This window comes from Coturnix japonica, chromosome 8, assembly GCF_054131305.1.
Source record: "Coturnix japonica strain WE chromosome 8, WE-NBRP24, whole genome shotgun sequence".
Classification (NCBI taxonomy): domain Eukaryota; kingdom Metazoa; phylum Chordata; class Aves; order Galliformes; family Phasianidae; genus Coturnix; species Coturnix japonica.
In genome coordinates this window covers 24,435,695-24,453,714 of record NC_140670.1, presented here as the reverse complement: position 1 = coordinate 24,453,714, position 18,020 = coordinate 24,435,695, and the positions used below count along the sequence as shown (strand labels likewise).

The following is an 18,020-nucleotide window of genomic DNA, read 5'->3' as shown; positions in this document are numbered from 1 at the left end:
TTCCTATAATAGAATAAATTTGGCCTTCTCTGTTGTGTTCCCAGTGGGCAGGTACCAGCTGCTAAACCCCAAATCCACTTGCTTTTTATGAGTAGTCTAGATTCTATTTGAGAAGAACTTTGAGATCCTTATGTTCGAAAGAGAATGTGTGTGTTCAGCATGTTTTTGGGTTTAGGATCTTTTATACAATCAGCCTTATGTAGCACAGAGCAGACAACTTTACCCAGTGGTTAGACTGGTTGTTTTTCTGCAGTATGACTGTTGTTTTATTTGCTTTTTAATGCATTTTCACTTTAATCTTTCTTTTTTCTCCCTTTCCTTTGTTTCCTGAATCTTTCTTTGCCTCTGGAAGAGATGGTACAACAGATGTGACCAGAACAATGCATTTTGGCACACCATCAGCCTATGAAAAGGTAGGTTGGCATCACAGTGTGTTTTGCTATTTGACCCTTAATATTAGAGATACTTAATTATGATGGTGGCTTAAATGTCTTGTTGCTATGTTGTCTAAGGGATCTATCAAGTATCATTCCTTTACTAATGAAAATGACAACGTTTTGATTAAGACTGATAAGGAGGCTGTCAGACTTGAAAGTTTTGAATATAAAGTGTTTGGAGAATTGCACTGTTTTCTATCTCAAATTATGCACCTCTCATTTACTAAGTGGCATGTCTTTTTGACGAAGTAATAAAATCAGTGGGCTGAGGATACACATTACTGGTTTGCCCAACATGGGTTATTATGGGAGTTTAATTTAGCTGTAAGCTCAGTGTCTAATGTAGAGCTGCATTAGTGGTTTGAACATAGAATACTGTATAAAAATAGTCTCAGGCTGCTCTGAGGTGGTCCATGTTGGAAATTCAGCAATGTAAATTTCTTTATTTTAAATTGTTTCTTTAATTGATGCTGAATTACTGTAGTTTGCTCAGTGATGAAAATAGGATATGCTTGGGAAGCGAAACTGTTAGTCACAAGGAAAATCAGTCACATAGGTCAGGTGAATCCTGTTGCTAAACAGGTTTGTGACCCTGTGCGTATTAACTGAGGAAGATCTTCAGAGTAATTTAAACTCTTTTTTGCTCATGCTTTGCTTTTGCGTTGCATTGCCATAGGAGGAAATGAGCAGGTCTTTCCACATCTTTTGCTACCAGATGCAGTCTTCCTTTCTGTTCTGGGGAAGGGCAATGTTTTGTTTCTCCCTTTTTATTTACAGTGTGCATTTCTTTGGCAGGAATGCTTCACCTATGTCCTGAAGGGGCACATAGCTGTGAGTGCAGCCATCTTCCCAAATGGAACCAAAGGTAAGTTGATGAGTTGGAGTGTTTGACCATGACGGTGACTTCTGGAGAACCATTAAGTGATGTGAAAGCAGCATTATGATTGATAGGTCCTGATGTGTTAGGCAGATGTTGGTGTAGCTGTCTGTGTCTGTTTCAATCACAGCATGTTGCATTCTGGATTATCGATTCCCCCTCTTTTAGCAGCCACCAGTGCTGGAAATTTAGGGAGAGAAGTCTGGAGGGTGTCTGAGTGTTTTGTTTCTAGGATGACGATGATGCTCCTCAGTGACAAGCACTCCTAGCACATCTGTGGCGTTTCTGTGCTCTGACATTGTCTTTATGCTTTTATTCTAAAACCTGTCAAAGCGATAGGTCAGTTTCCAGTTTCAAAAAGACTAGCTAATTCTCTTCCAGTTAATGTGGAATCTCTTTTATCAGTGAGACGTGTGGGAGAATAACACATATTGGAGCTGATTTAATTCTGTGCTGGAAAACATGTGATATACATTCACTGCTGGTGAATGCTGCAAGCTCTTTCCTCTCTAGTCAGATACTTGACATAAACATGCCTCTTTGTAGGGTGGATTCCAGTTCACTTTCTTATGTATGTGAGGAAAAAGTATCTGGCTGATGGCATGAGAAACCCCAACTGAAGTGAACAGTATAGAGAGTGTCAGAACTTGCACATAATTGATGTTCACACGCAGGCAACAGAAATCCCCTGTGTTCTGACTGAAACAGCCTGAAGTGATGGCATCCAGGCGAGAGGTCTGGCTGGTTAGTTCACCAAGCAGAATTGCCAGCTCTTCCATGTGAAGCTCTCTTAGTGTGGCTGCCTTTAAAAAAAGGTACTGAATTCTTTGTGGGCCATTTAACTGCTAGATTCTTTCCTGAAAACCCAAGGAAAGTAAGCAGCAGTGCAACATTTTGCAGGCTGTATTCTGAAGAGCTGTGCAACTTGAGTGGGTGAAGGGTTCTTTCAGTGAGGATGTGTTTGAATGGCAGACATCTGCTCTGTAATTTCTGACAAACCAATGACTTGTTTTACTTTTCCCTTTTTTAAATTTTTTTGTTTTCTTTGCACATTTTCCAGGTTTGAACCCTTGAAGTGGTTTTCAGTCTGTGAGGAAGCCCGATTTGATCAAGTTTTCTTTCCATGTGTCTCTCTTTCCCTTGGCCTGCAGGTCATCTTCTAGATTCCTTTGCCCGTTCTGCCTTGTGGGACTGTGGTTTGGATTACCTGCATGGGACAGGACATGGAGTTGGCTCTTTCCTAAATGTACACGAGGGTCCTTGTGGCATTAGCTACAAAACCTTTGCAGATGAGCCCTTGGAGGCTGGCATGATCGTCTCTGATGGTATGTAATATCAACAGTTCTTTCTGGCTACTGAGGGAGGGACCACGTTCTTAATATGCAGTGGAAAGAACTTAGTGGTGAAGGGAGGATGTGATCATAAGCTCTGGTCCTGCCTCCTCAGTTTGTTAATTAGTCAAGTCTTTCTGGGTAAAGACACTGATTTTAGCTATCACCTTTTCATTTATTCCATTGAGTTCTGCAGACCTGCTTCCTTTTTTGTAAGGTGCAAACCTCAGCAGATCTGTGCTGCTGACCATAGCAGTTCTGGCGTACTGCCTCCCATTCTGCAGAGGAAGAGCTGGCTGCAGAACATGGTGAACGCCAGATTTTCAGGGACTGTGCTATGGGCAATTTGAGATAGTTAATACATGCCTTATTTTTCCAGTAAGAAATTAACAACCTTCTGGGTTTTACTAAGAGACTTGCATTCCTTCCGGGCTGCTACATCCTTTCAGGGAGTCAGGGGAGCACTCTAAAATAATTTCAGGGAAGGGGGTTTTCTACTGGCCTTCTGTAAAGAAATGCATGTTTACAGAGTTCCTGGTACTTGGAACCATGTACTTGGTACTCTCTCTCGACTTAGAAGGAGACTCTCTGAGCTTGAGGGCTGTCTGTCTGGTTTCTTCTCTCTTTGAGAACTTCTGCTGTCACCTTGCTCGGGGCTTCTGTGCAGATTAAGTAGAGACAGAAATTTGTTTGCCTCTCTGGGTGCCTGATGTCAAGACTGTTTAGCAACCTCAGTGAACTAAAACTACGAAGGGGAAGTTTTGCCATAGGGAATAAGCTCTTTCACAGTGTAGCTGTGTGTCTTAATTAATTATTGTCTGTTTCTACAGAGCCTGGGTACTACGAGGATGGGTCCTTTGGGATCCGAATAGAAAATGTTGTCCTTGTGATCCCTGCTGAAACCAAGGTGAATGGCCTGCTCAAAATGTACCTTTCTTTGTGACTCAGCCTCATAAAACTTGAGGTGGGACAGTGCTGCAGACAGTTAGTCCTACTCAAGACTGCTACTCACCAAATCCCTGCTTTGGTGAAGGCTGTTTCTACATCTCTTCTATTAATGGAGACACAGAAGACAGTTCTGCTTCAGCAGTTTCCATAGGTTAGCATGTGTATGTGAGAGTTGTTCTAAAATGGTTTCTGTCTGGGGATCAAAGACCAGAACCTTTTTTAATACAACCCCTTGGATATGTTGTTGTAGCGTTAGTTGATGTCAGGTTAGTCCCCCATGGGAGTAGAACCAAAAATATGGATAGATTTTGACATAATAATTTCAGGTCTGGTTGGGATATGCTTTATAGAAATGCCAGACTGGAAATTACTGTGTGGTCATCAAGTCTTGTACAGCTGTGACTTGGGACATGACCTTTAGAAAGTGGCTATGGAAAGAAATGACTAAGATTTATGTGGAGATTATCTCTTCAATATATGAGAAAAAGTTTTTGCTAAGTTGCTGCCTTCTCATCTGAATGATACGAGGATGTTTTTCTAGTGGTCAGTGACAACATGAGCTGAAGGGTACGATCTTGCTAGAGCAAATTCTAAGAATTTGCAACATCATTTGTGTTTTTCAGTACAACTTCAAAAACAGAGGAAGCCTGACTTTTGAACCCTTAACGCTGGTTCCAATTCAGACGAAAATGATTGATGTTAGTTTGCTGACACAAAAAGAGGTAGGTGAAAAGAGCAGGTTTCCACTGTCTTCTGTATGCTAGAACTGTCTTGTTCTGTTGACATGAACCACTGTCCGCTGTTTTAGTTGGTAGATTCAGAGGATGTTCTTGAAGAATCTCATTTAATTTTCAGCATGATCCGGTTGTGGGTGGTTGGGTGGAATAGATGGCTTTAGAATTCTTCTCATCTAAATTATTCTGTGATGAAGGCAGCAGGGGTCATTTTGGTAGTTCCTTTGATATGGTATTTGCTGTTCTCATGTTTTGTCTTTTTCTGCATTCATTGTCAGACTCTGGTGCTGTCTCCCCAGAGACTTGCACTAATTACTGTCCCATGTTGCTTTCTGTATATGATCATGATCAATCCTATTCAGCAGTGCCACGTTTTGCAGTGCATTTGGCCTCTGAGCAGACATCAGTCATATTTGCTCAGCAGCGTGTATTTCCTAAATAGCTTTATACCGTAGCTTTCTCTTTAGGTTTCCCATTACCTTCACTTTGGTGTGTTTCATGCTGATTTTTATCATACTGTTCATTTTTCTTCAGCCTATCCTGCTTTTCTGAATGGTAATTCCATTTGCGTTTCCTTTATCTGAAGAGGACTGTGATCAGTGCCGAGATTTACCTTAAGGTTACCTGTTGAGATCAATAGGGCAACTTGTATCTCAGCAGTGCACAGTTCAGAGTTATGAATGTGCAAAGCTTTTTATTAGTCTGTGCCAAGTAGCTCTTCTGACTTGTTGGAGGCAGTGATTTGCAGAGGCTTTGAATACTAGTCATTTGAACTGCACTTCACCTCTGAAAACCCAGGACTAATTGTTTCGGTTCTTTCCCTCATCAAATCTACAAGTTGCTTGAATGCATTAGGGGTCTGTCTCTAGGTCAGGATGCCATCCCAGCCTCACAGCCCAGTCCCAAAGGGCACAATACCCTACTAATATCTTTGCCTTTATAGTTGTGTACAGCCACCAGCTATTCTGTGTTTGTACTGAATGTCATATCCCTCCTTTTCTCTAGTGTAACTGGGTGAATGACTATCATCAAAAGTGCCGGGAAGTAATTGGAGCAGAACTGGAGAGGCAAGGTCGGCATGAAGCTCTTCAATGGCTCATCCGGGAGACAGAGCCTCTAATCAGAGTTCAGTAGCACCATGGTTGTCTTTGGTATGTGGAACATCAGGACTGCTTGGTGTCACATCAGTCTACGTCTTCTTGGCCCTTGACACCACTGGGAGAAAGTTCTTCAGTAAACCTTTGGAAATCAGGAAGGGGGTTTTGTTTAGTGTTTTTCTCTTTCCCATCACGTGCGGGTAATGGGAGGGAAAGAAGGGTTACCATCTCAACATTTTTTGAGGGGGAGGGGAAGGCTGAGAATAGAAAGCAAATGAAATACTCAAGCATGTTGCCTTTGAAATGGAGATCTTGAAATAAGGGTTGTAAGAAACAATACTGGAATATTTTATATGGTCTGGTTTTTTTCACTGTGAAAACTAAGTATTTTTACATACTTGGGTTCCAGTTGCTAAGATTCTACCCACACAGCAGGACTGATTACTGAATAAAAGTTTCCAACCTGTTATTCGCTTTGCCTTCTCTTGCAGTCAGTGACGCGTTTGGTTTGACAGCCTGAAGAAGGGCAGGAACCAGATAAATCGACCCTTATGTGTGTATCCAGCTCAGACAGTGAAGAAATACACATAGAGCTTCCTTGTGCTAGGAACAGGACAGATGTTATGGAAAGGCCCGACAGGAGCTGTCAGTTCTGTCTATGCTTTGTGACAGATCGTGGAAGGGATTTGGTGACACAGTGGGTTTTGCCTATGGAGCGCTCAGGCCAGTACTTCTGTCTATTGTTATGATGTACTGAGTACTTGTATAACCCTTGGCAGCGCAGGATGAGTTGGCAGTATCGTGGAATTATAGCTCTTCCTGGACACAGGGCAATTATTACGTTAAAAAAAAATAATACAGTGGACAACAGAAGGCTTCTGTGCAACTGTAGTTCCAAACCAGCCTGACCTCGGATGCCACAAGCGGTGCTCTGGATTGCTAGGCAGTGCACAAGGACATCTAGTGGCTAAGAGAGCTACTGCAAGGTAAGCACCGGTATGAGCTCGTCCTACCCTTCACCAGAGGGAGAATGTTCTCTTCTGCAGCCTTCTGGTCTGTCTTCTGAAAAGTCCCTGTGTGCCTCATCGGGGCACTGTCCTTATTGCTAAATGGTGGTGTAAGAATACACTTACTAAAAGAAAAACTGGCAGTGTTTGAAACAGAGAAAGAACACTAAAGCTCAGTATTAGATATAAAAGGGACAATTGGGTAACTAACTCAGATTCCTGATGTTTTAAAGAAATGGCCTGTGCAAATGGAAATGTTCATACATATGTAGCTTTCTCTCTTTCTTATTTTTTACTGCAAGAAATTCAGAGAGGGAAATGTTGATCTCTGTTAAATGGCATGAAATTGGTATTTACTGCAAGAGTTCTGGGAATTGGAAGCAGTATCATGTATTCAGACAGCAAAGAACTTGGAAGAGAAACTAGGGAAGAGAATTCCAGGAAATTGCATTGCCTGGCCTCATAGCTCTGTCATCCAAGAAAGCTTAAAAGCAGAAGTGCAATCAGTTCTTAAAAGTTTGTTTTGATACTATACTTTCTACAGATAAATTCTTGCATTTAAATATCCAAGTGGTTTCCCACTGCTACACACAAGTATTAGCTGTCACGCTCTGTGGGATTCCCTGCTCGCGTATCAGGCTGTCCATAGTGTCTCATGAGTGTGTGCCATCTAAAACAGATTGGGGAAAATGCGTTTCTTTCACAGGATCATATTACCTTTGATGGTACTGACTGTGCTGTGGGATCAAAGAACAGGCAGGGGATCTCTGAACGGGTTGTGACAAAATGGGAACTTCCCATTGAAATCACTGTGTGTGCAGTGAGGCTGAATGGGTAGGCAAAAGAGAATGATGCCTACTGAACAGTGAAGCAGAACAGCCAGGGAAGCTGTTGTTCTTTATCTCAAATACAAAGCTGCTGTGTTTGGCTCAGGGACCTTAGTGAGAAGTGAGAGATTGGGGATGTGACACCAAAAGCAATTTGTGTACTGCTAGGTTTGAATGGCCCAATTAATCCTTCTTCCCACCTGGATTCCCTATTTATGGTTGTATACCCACCTGGGGTTGTTCCCACCCACGTCTCAGAAATGCTTGGCCCTTTGCCATCCCTAATTCCCTTCCAGCACATTTTGAAAACACAATAAACACAAGTGCATTCTCTACTTTTTCATGTCCAGGCTTCATATTCGTAATGGAAATTACATGTTTTATTTCTACCAGATTTTGACCTTTGCTGTGCATACTTTTGCTACTCCATCCCTTCATAACCCCTCCTTCCTCAGTCTGGGGATATTAACAAAAGTGTGCCAGGCAGCAGTAAACCCCACACTGTTTTTAACTTACATGGTTTGTAACTCACCTGTAATGGAGACTGCACTGTTTGTTTGCATGGCTCTTAAACCTCTCACTTTACACAGCAGTTTTGAAGCAAGTTTTGATATATCCCAGCTTGGCCTTGGAAAGAGAAGTTAAACTATGAACACCATTGTTGAGGACCTCACTGCTGAATGCATCAAAGCCAGCTCTCCTGGGGACCAGGAGGTGACATCTATTCTGTCATGTTGTGCTCTGGGGGGGATGTTCTCTGGGCAGGGTGTGGGCTACATCAACATTGTGGGAAATAAGAGGCTGAATGAAGCTCCTCAGTCCTGCCTAAAGTATTCCTTTGTGTTCACACCTGCTACCTGGAGAAGGGTCTGTTGCTCCTTTTGGCACTCAGTGGGGGTGAAGTGACTGCTGGTACTGAGGATGTTTGCTGTTTATTTCTGTTAACTTGCAGCAATTCACACCTTGCCCCCAGAGCCTCCTAGGTCTGCTCCATTTTTCTGCCTTGTGTGAAGTAATTAAACTGCTTTGAAGCTTCTCTGTTTGACCAGGGACAGCAGGACCCCTTGCTGCAGGGTGGCAGAAGGGGACAGATCCTTTCCTTAAGTCTTCTTTCTAGGGGACAAATTGTTTCCAGCATCTGGTGGTGAAGGTGTCTTTTGGTCAGGAGTTGAATTGCCTTGTGTCAGTGCCCTCAGCTTGTTTTACATGATAAGGACAAAAGTCCCCACGGTTTTGGCTGTAATAAGAAAAAAAAAATGAAGCAAGGGCCTCTGGAGGGTGGAAATATGAACTGGGTTAGTACTTAATTAAGTTGCCTATTAACAGTTGTGTAGCAGCTTGGAAGAATTTTAATGTACCAATTAAAGCAAGGAGCTATCTCCTCAGCTTCCCACCACCTCTGGGGACGCTGTCAAGAATGGGAAGCTTCACAGATCAAGTGCTGTTTATTTTGTTCCTTCCAGCTTGTTAAAAAGCGTTCTAAATTTGGGATGTGGCGGATGCCTATGGACATGGTTACTTCTGTGATGCAGTGAAGCATCAGCTGCCTGATAAGGATTAGCATAGAAGAGAAACAGGAACGTCTGACTCCATTAAAAAACAAGACGACAACAACAACTACTTATGATTTCTCTGCATTGCTTCATGAGGAGGAAGAGGTTTGGGGCAACTCTTCAGCAGCTCACCCAGCTGTGTTGTAAGCAGTAGGGATGGAGGCTCCCCACTCTGAATGTTCCTTGTGCAAGATGATTTGAGAAAGTTGCTGCTCTGACAGCTGGGAATCTTCAAATTTACAGCCAAAAGGTACTTAAGGCTATTTTAGACCGATTTGTTCGCTCGCTCAGATTGCTTTCTCCCCGGTTTTGCTCCCAAAGGTGCTGCTGAAGAGCAGTTGTGCCCTGATCACTGCATGCAGGCTCCTTCTTATCCTTCCTCTGGGAGGAACTTGTGAGATGAGTCATCAGCACAACTTACAGAAGGGCTTTAACCATCACATTCCTTGAGCTCTGGTATTTTGGAAGAAGTAGAAATTTAACCTCGTGGTTGATAATATAATGTTTTGTTCTCAGTCACATGCAATGTATCTTGTATTCAATCAAGCTGTGCTCATCTTATCAAGGTCCTGAGTGCCCCAGAAGGAAAAATCTGAGCAGAGAGGATACACACAACCTGGGGAGTCTGGTGGAAGGTCTGAGGACAGGGGTCTAATTGTCCCACTGGAGCTGAGGCCCTTTTTGTCTCCCTGTACAAGAAAGCAGAGGCTGAGCAAACCTTGCTGAGCTCTCCACACCTGAAGCTGCTGTGGTGAAAACAAACACCTGCAAAGCATTAGCAGAGAATGGGCACTTTTAGTACAGTTTGATGGAATTCATTGCACCTGGCTGGGGCTGGACTGGCTGCAGTGCCCATGGGACTCCCTTAGAGCTTTGCTTCTCAGCACCTGGCACACTGCCGTCACTAAGTTCAAAACCATCCTCAATATACAGACTTGGCTGCAGATGACAGTTTTTCAGCTTCCCAGGGCTGACCAAGCCACAGCAGCTGCTGTCCAAATGTGCTTTGTTGCAAGCTAGTGCTTCCTCTGCAGAGATGCTACAGACCCCTTAGGGCTGTCAGCGGGGCAAGTCTTAGCATCTAGGAAGTGCCTCAGAAAGGGGGCACCTCCAACCACAGGCATGCTTTAATTTAAATCAGCATTATGGAAACTTGTTTTATTTGGGTATTTTATCTCCCTAACATTGGGAACGCTGTCTCATTTAAAGCTGTTTCTAGATTTTATTGAGATAACCTGGAAATCAGTTGGAACTTTGCAGTTGGCTGTTTGTGTCAGCAAAGCATGAGATGTGGAAGAGGATATAGAAACCAGGGTTTGGAGACTGTACATAGATCTGAATTCCTTTACCAAGCCAGTGGTGGGATGAGGGGGGGACACCAGGTCTCTCCATTCCCACGGTGTGATCTGATGGTGAATGTGTGCTGTCTGCAATCCTGACTAAATGCACACAGAGCCAGCAGAGAGCAGCCTAACTCATATGAAAGCGTAGATAAAGTTTTTGGGTTTTTTTTCTTTTTTTTTTAATTAATACATTGCTTATTTTTTACTGGCCCAGGGTTGGGAAATGCTGCAGGGGAGTTCTGTTCCTTGGGGCTGTCTTTGCTATCTGCAGAGCCACTTTTACAGCTCAGGTGACATTTAATGAAAGAAATCCAATCCCACCCTTCATCATTTGTCATAAGTGTCCACCAGAGCTTTCAGTATCCCTCCATCACCCCAAGTCAGGAAGCCCTTGGCAGGCATCCCCCATTGCTGTGCTCCATCCTGCTCCCTGTGCATCCTCACTCATGTGCAGATGTTGCTCTGTGTGTGACATGGGACTCGGTGAGCATTCTCCATGTCCCTTTGCATTTGGATCATGTCCTCTAATAAACACTGCTGTGTTCCTCTTGAGGTTTGAATGGAGAATGAGTTGTGGGATTTCAGGCAAAAGCAGTGTTATTTTGGAGCACCACTGCCTTCCAAGAGGGATTTAAGGAGCTCTGAGTGGTTGGGAGAATATCTCCTCTCAAATCTGAACAGGCAGCTTGATAAGTGCAAAGTTGAGAATAGTGTCCTCTCCCCCTTGTATGCCATTAATATTTAGGGCTGGCCCTCAATTATTCATTCCTTCAGGGTGTGCTTTTATCGTCTCAGTGCTACGGGATTAGCTTGTGCACTGTCTCTGAGTACTCAGAAAAGACCTTTCCTTAAGATTTGTGAAATTTCATTTCTGAGAGGACTTTTGCAAGCAAAATATATGCCATGCCATTAGTCAAAGAAAGCAAACCTTCTCCATCCCCACCTGCAGCTCCTTTCAGACCACACACTGCTGAGCATTGGCAGATGTGCAGGATCCAGCTGTGACCTGAGCACATTGTTTCCTCCCATTGCAGCAGCTGGGCACAGCTGGAAGGTCCTGCAGAAACATCCAGGGGATGTTTTTGTCATTCCCAGTTGGAAAAAGTACTCCTCCAAGTACTTTTCAGACCAGCATCTGTGGTGCAATGGTCCATCTGAAAGTCATTGTTGGGTAATTAGCTAATGAGAATGTGTATCAGGTACATGACTTGATCAGCTAATACAGAGGTTGTGGCATATATATGCATATAAGAAATTTGTCCCAGATGATTGCTTCAGCAGCCCAGAGCCAGACCCCAGACCAGCTCCGTGTACCTCCATTGCCTTTGGCACAGCTGGATCATTTGTCTGAGCTGCGGTCAGATCGAAGGAAGTGGTGATTAAATACCTGAATTATTGACATCCGCACTATAAATATCTGACTTGTTAATAGCCTACCTTCACGCTGGGTCACAAAGCCTGACAGTCATCTTGCTAAGATAACCATAATCAAACCTCATGTTTTGGGGCACAGCTTGATCAGGGCAGGGGCTGGGAAGAATCCCGTTTCATTTACTGTAATATTCTTTTTATTTAATTAAGCAAAGTTAACCATGGAATTAGCATTGCCTTTCTCCCTTCAGGAGCCTGAGCTGTGAGAGGCACGCGAGCACCATGCTGCTGCAATCACTGCAATGGCAGAATTGGTCAAAACAAGGAAAAGCAGGAGGTATTCTTTCTTTCTGCCTCATGGAGCTGTTTTTTAGGGTAATTCTTTTCTGGGATAAAGCCACGATAAGGTTTGCTAAATAGGAGCCTGGGAAATTATTGGGCTTGAAAAAGTAATATCTACCAAATATTTCATTTTTGGAGTATGTGTAAATACTGACAGTTCTAATTAAACAACCAATTAGATTAATTTTTCAAGAAAAAAAATAATAAATTATAGACTTTTCCATTTAGAAATTGCTGAATTAAGGCATTCTGACAGTTTTTGGAAATGGTTTAAAATATTTGGGGGCATAAAACTAATGAAACCTGGCTGTCATTCCCTCTGCTGATTGGATTTGGAGAAACATTGCCAGTGCTCTGAGCTCTGTGTCTGCCTCAGTGGGACCGGTGGTGCCCATCAGGGTGGGCTGTGGTGCAGGGCAAACCCTGCTGAGGTAGCGTCACGAGCAACCTGGTAAGGACCTGCAGTGGAGGAGGTTCCCATTATCTTCAATGTACGGTGCTGTTATGGTCGAGCATTTAAAAAATACTTTGAAATATCATGTAATTTTTAATGCAAGAGGTCCCTTATCTGCTTAGCATTAAGAATTGTACTGCAGATGCCTGATTTTACTGGCTTTGAAACATCAGCAAATCTGGCTTTCTTCTGTAGCTGTAGAGACAGAAATAGTCACTGTGAAGATGTTTTGCATTTGGTGCATTTATTGATGTGAGAAAATCAGCAAGCATTAATTTAAGTGATTAATTCAGGCCGAAACATGCAAATGTGATGGCTGGATGAAAGCACGTAGATGTGTGTTGCAGAACTGTAGTTTGGTTCCTTGTCCTCTTAAAAGCAGGAGGAGAAAGAAGTGACAAAAACCCTGGAAAGAAGCCTCTGTGCATAGAGATCATATTGGAGATCATGCTGGGACTGCTGTTCCCAGGGAAAGGTTCAGGATGGGCTTGGGGCTGAGACTCAGCTTCTGAGTGGCAGGAAGGAGACCTCCAGGTGTATCCATGCCATCCATGGTAGGATGAGAGGTGATGGCCTCACATTGCATCAGGGGAAGTTTAGGTTGGATGTTAGGGAAAATGTTTTACCTGAAAGAGTGATGAGGCACTGACACAATGGCCAGGAATGGGGGGGGGGGGTTCACTGTCCCCAGAAGGTGTTCCAAGTAGAAGTAGGACATGGTTAATAGGCATGGTGGGGGTGGAGTGATGGTCAGACTTGGTGATCTTAGCAGTCTTTTCCAGCCTTTATGTCATCTGGGGACTTCATTGCAAGATGCCTAAGACAAATCCTACCCTGTGCTCAAGCCACACAGCACAACCTATCCCTGTTCTGCACTTTGCAAAAGGGATCACTTTGCACAGGGAGAACAGCCCACCTACTCCCCCAACCCCACAATAGAGGAGCTACTGTGGGGATTTGTTCTTCCCTTCTGAGAATCAAACATTGGCTTACCGTGTAATGCATGCATCCCAGCTGGCAAAGACAAACTGGATCATTAGGACAATAGGAACAGTGTGAGTACAGAGCAAGAAATGGAAAAATGACTTCGAGATGCATTCGCATTTTATACATTTACTGGGATAAAACTCGAAGCCTGTAACATTAAATCACGATGTCAAAGAGAGAGCTTATGTTAATTTAATTAAAGGCAGCATCCTGGCATACAGGGATAAGGAGCGGAATTAATACTGTGTACCACCCACTAATTTTGCCTGCCATGGGTGTGCTTAGCTTTGGATGTCACAATGTGCTCACAGCTCTACTTGTTTTTCTGGACAGGATGAATGTCCAGAAACCACCACTCCACCAAAATTAGGCAGAGTCAGTTTTTACAATTCTCAGTCCTGAATGGTGTGTGGATGGCATCTCTGGCACAAAGCTGGACACCAATTCATCTGTCTGTGCTCGAGAGGTGGGATATTTTGGCTGCCTTCACTTCCAGTAGGGAAAAAGAGAAGCTTCTCAAGGATGTTTGGTGGTAAGTGGTATCAACACCCCTCTGAACACAAAGCAGAATTGAATCGTAGGCTCATAGAATCAGCAAGATTGGAAAGAGCAGTAATGTCATCTAGTCTGACCATCAGCCCATCACCACCATGCTTGCTAATACGTGTCACTCAGTGTTGACATATACTTTGAAATTGCTGGGAAAACCTGGACTTTGGAGTATTGTGAGGGTGTCATAACCCTTCAGCTCCACACATCATATTTCTGTATCCTAATTTCACTTTTGGGTATATTCTTCCACTTAATTTTTGTGGGAAAATCTGAAAGGGATACAGATCAAATGCACAAAAATGCATTGTGATGGCCAGAGGGAACCTCTGATGTTCCAGTTTGTTCCCATTGCCTCTTATCCTGGTACCAGGCATCACTGAAAAGAGCAACATGAAAATGGCAAGATGAGAAACAGATACTTACTGGAGCCGGAACAAATGAGACCCCAAGGTGGGCATGCAGTATGCAGTTAAGACTCAGATTTGCACTTACTTTTGCTTCCCACTAAAATCAGTGAATGAAGTCAGTTAATTGCTTACCTGCCCGAGGAGCTGTAATGTCAGACCCCCGGAGGAGTTGGAAGGGCTACTCTCACCCCTGGAAGATTCTCACTGGCTACCAGGTATTCTTTTATTATCACGCTTTAAAGTGAAAGCCCTACATTTTTCTCTGTGACCATATTGCTGAACATAACTTGGGAACGTTCTGAATAGGAACGTCTGACGGATTGCTTTTTGTAAAGGGATCTTTAGTGGAAAAAAGCAGCCATGACCCTCTGCTAAGTGACACCTATATTAGAGTACTGCATTGACAAGTGATGCTATTGGCGCAGTGAGTGCCGCCAGAGGGACCCCGCGGAGCGGCCAAGTATGGCCTGGGGGGACCGCAGCACAAAGAAGTGTGATATGGGCTATGGGAGACGGCAGGCTTGGCATGGGGGTGGCAAACTGCTTCCAAGTGAGTGTGGAAAGGGCAAATGGAAAATAAAAGGTGAGGGCTTCCTGTTCAACTGAGATTTGCTGGATGTTATTTTTTTTATTGCATTTGTGATGATGAAGTTAGAGATGCTTCGATTGTTAAGGCTTGCTGCTATGGTGTTCTGTACTAGGCTTGTTTTTGATGTTGCAGGTGTGAAGGCACCAACAGTGAGTGATAACGTGAAGGTGGGAGCTTGGTCTCTTTTCTTAGGGGACTTATGTGTGCCTGCATGGTCGATAGTTAGAGGATGCACCAAGGATATGTGCTGCTGCAAAGAGCTCAAGGAGGTTGTGGATGCCCCATCCCTGGATACATTCAAGGCAGAGCTGGACGTGGCTCTGGGCAGCCTGGTCTAATGGTTGGCGACCCTTCCTGTGGCTGTGGGGTTGAAACTGGATGATTTTTGAGGTCCTCGGCCACTCTATGACTGACCTCTTGGGGCTCCCATATGAATTTTGCAATTGAAAATGCTGCAGAAAGTTCTTGTCTTTCTGTTGCCCTTCACAAACTGCCAGATGGAGGGGGAGGACTTCTTATGGCACTGATGCTTTGTGTTCTTCTTTCTTTTTTTGTAAATGATTTCCTTCCTTTCATGATCACTATAAACAGAGCTGCAGGAGCATCCAGGAGACACCAATTACAGACAGATCTCCAACAAGGAACTTTTTTCCCTACTGAAGTGGGAGGACAAGCTCCTGTCCTGGCAGCTTTGGCCATCTGTATTCATTTTTGTTCTGACAGACCTTCCTGCAAAGCCAGCCCTGTGCCTGAGGTGCAGCGGCATGACTAATCCTTAAGTAATCACTTGTGTGGGGAATGTCACCTCTGGGTGTGCTGTTTGTTGGGCTATACTAACTATACCTTTTGAAGTGAGAAAGGTGAAATTATCCAGTCAGCATTTCCTCATTTCCTGAAGGAAGGAATGATCCCATACTCATTCTTCTTGTCCCCATGGAGCACTAAGAGCACACAGATGTGTGTGAAGAGGTGGGAATGTGAATCTCATCCCATTTCCCATGTGAATTCATCCCGTTCCCCCCCCGCCCCTCCCCCCCAGGTGTTTTCCCCAGGAAAATCTGAGAATCCCTCCAGTGCTGGTTCCTCATGAGTCTTGATGGATTTGGAGCATGTAGTTTATGCCTTAGATGTCTCTCATACTATCTACTGGAATGTGTTGTGGCCTACGCAACAGCAGTTATTCTTTAAGGCTCCTGGCAGGAGTGACAGCCAGGAATAAGGGGTCATTTCTGGAGCTAATCCCCCCTCAGCAACCCACATGAAGTAGAGCACCAGCCTCCTTAATACTTGGCTCTTGGGACATAATGCTTCAGCTTTCATGTCCTACTTAGCTCCAGTGGAAAGAACATTTTCAGTCCAATTTCCTCCCATTTTTTCACTTCGTGCCTTTTTCTTCATATAGCTCAACCCAGGAACTTGGCAGCTGGAGGAGAAAGGTGCCGGCAGGCCCTGGGGCTGGTTCCTTGCTCTGGGCTGCATCCCAAATTGTGGTTTGAGCTGTTGGCATAACTTACCCTCAGAATTCTATCTCAGAGGAAGTTCAGCTCATTGCAGGACTGGTTGCTATGACATTTTGCAGATCACCATACCAGGAGCTATTGATGCAAGAGTAACCTACATCCTGCCTTGTGTCTGGGTGAAGCCTTTCTGACAAGAGCTCTACAAGTTTGGCATGAATATGTATTATTTGGGCTTTGCAGACCAGTAAAAATCTCTATTCATTCTGCAGTGATAGGGATAACTCTTGTGGGTCATTATGCCTTATAAGGGATAAGTTGAAAATAAAGCTATTTTTTGTTCAGCTATTTCTTCCTTTGGCAATAATACCCATCAGTTGCAGTGTGGTATAATGGTGAAGAATTTCTAGATGATGATTTGATTCGAAAGTTAGAGAGAAGACTTTCAAAGAAGCTAACTCCCACAACATGAATAGAAAACTGGGCTGTTTTTTTCCTCCCATATAAAAAGGTCAAAATGGGCATTTTCAGACAAGTCAAGGTATATTTCTGCCTTGCTCACTGACAACTAGAGGTGGTCCGTGGGCTGCTGGTCAATGGTCTCAAAGGATTTTTAAGTAGGACATTTTTGGTAACTTTCTGTCAACATCTTCAATGTTGCCATGATGGAAAGTAAAACTGGTTTATATGAAGACCAGGATCTGGAAGTCTGGATCCAGGAGCATTTTTAAAGAGAATGCAAATTTTCTTAAGGCTGTTTTCTTTTTTGTATGTGTTCTAGTTCAAAATGCTGTTTATTCTTGTCTAGAATCTGGTGCTTTAGAAGAAGGGAAGGAAGAATGAAATGAAACCTCCCTGTAGATCCAGAACATTCATGTAAACTGCAGTTTTTCTTGTCTTAAACAAGTTTGACGATCATTATAAAAACAGCTCTCAGAAGAACACTGCTGGGTTATGGTGGTTTCCGTGATGTTATCAATAAGGCCCCGGGCATGAAGTCTTCATTTTCAATGCCTTCTATTTAACACCAGCTCAGACGTCATCATGGGGTCACTGACATTATGTGAATTAGATACTTTTCCTAGCTGATGTTACTACCTATTTTTGGCTTTGCCCTTTGGCTTGCCTTCTAGTAGGAACATGAATCAGTGCACAGGACTGACAATCTTAGAGTCACACAGGCAAGCTGGAGATGTTCCGAATAAATAATCAAAGCTACTAATGAGGCTGCATTATGCTGGGGGCTTGCAGGGAGCTTTCGTGCTATGTGGTCACGAGTGTCACAGTTGTTTGAGGAGAAGAGGGAAACATAATGTTTGCTACAGCGGAGAGGAAATCTGACTAGAATATTTTAAGATAAGAGAGTAGCATTCAACGTGTTGCTTAGATTCTCTTGCCACACGTTTGAGTATGTTTGTTATTTATGATAGCATTGTTGGAGCTGCAGAAGTATAATGAGGGCAAAATGAGTTTTGTTGGGAGAAGTAATAGCTTTCAGTTGCTGTAACAAAAACTATTGCCTATACCTAAAAAGTTTTTCTTCATTGCTGCCACTTTCCAGTCTGTGGAAAGAGGAATTATTCACCAGAAGTTTATTTCCTATGGGAAACACTACTTGCAAACCCACTCATTATTAGCTGAGACCCATAGCAAAATCCCTGCTTCCGGGTCCACTCCGAAGCTCTTGTGGTCATGATTTGGCATGGC

General features: G+C 43.5%; 1 protein-coding gene and 1 long non-coding RNA gene across 4 annotated transcripts in view; both read left to right on the top strand.

The window, feature by feature from the left end:
• The window catches only part of XPNPEP1 (X-prolyl aminopeptidase 1), a 29,486-nt gene extending 23,593 nt beyond the window's left edge, over positions 1-5,893 (top strand). For all 3 annotated transcript variants that reach the window (XM_015867127.2, XM_015867128.2, XM_085555284.1), the window contains 6 exons: positions 353-413; positions 1,233-1,302; positions 2,466-2,639; positions 3,476-3,552; positions 4,217-4,315; positions 5,333-5,893. In XM_015867127.2, coding sequence (XP_015722613.1) covers positions 353-413; positions 1,233-1,302; positions 2,466-2,639; positions 3,476-3,552; positions 4,217-4,315; positions 5,333-5,461 — 610 coding nt within the window. In that variant the 3' untranslated portion in view covers positions 5,462-5,893. The remainder of the gene's footprint in view (positions 1-352; positions 414-1,232; positions 1,303-2,465; positions 2,640-3,475; positions 3,553-4,216; positions 4,316-5,332) is intronic.
• Positions 5,894-5,915: 22 nt separating this feature from the next.
• LOC146759989 (uncharacterized) lies at positions 5,916-12,068 on the top strand. Its single transcript, XR_014948926.1, has 4 exons — positions 5,916-6,410; positions 7,849-7,972; positions 8,722-9,061; positions 11,777-12,068. It is a non-coding gene; the product is annotated as an uncharacterized LOC146759989 (long non-coding RNA).
• The last annotated feature ends 5,952 nt before the right edge of the window (positions 12,069-18,020 follow it).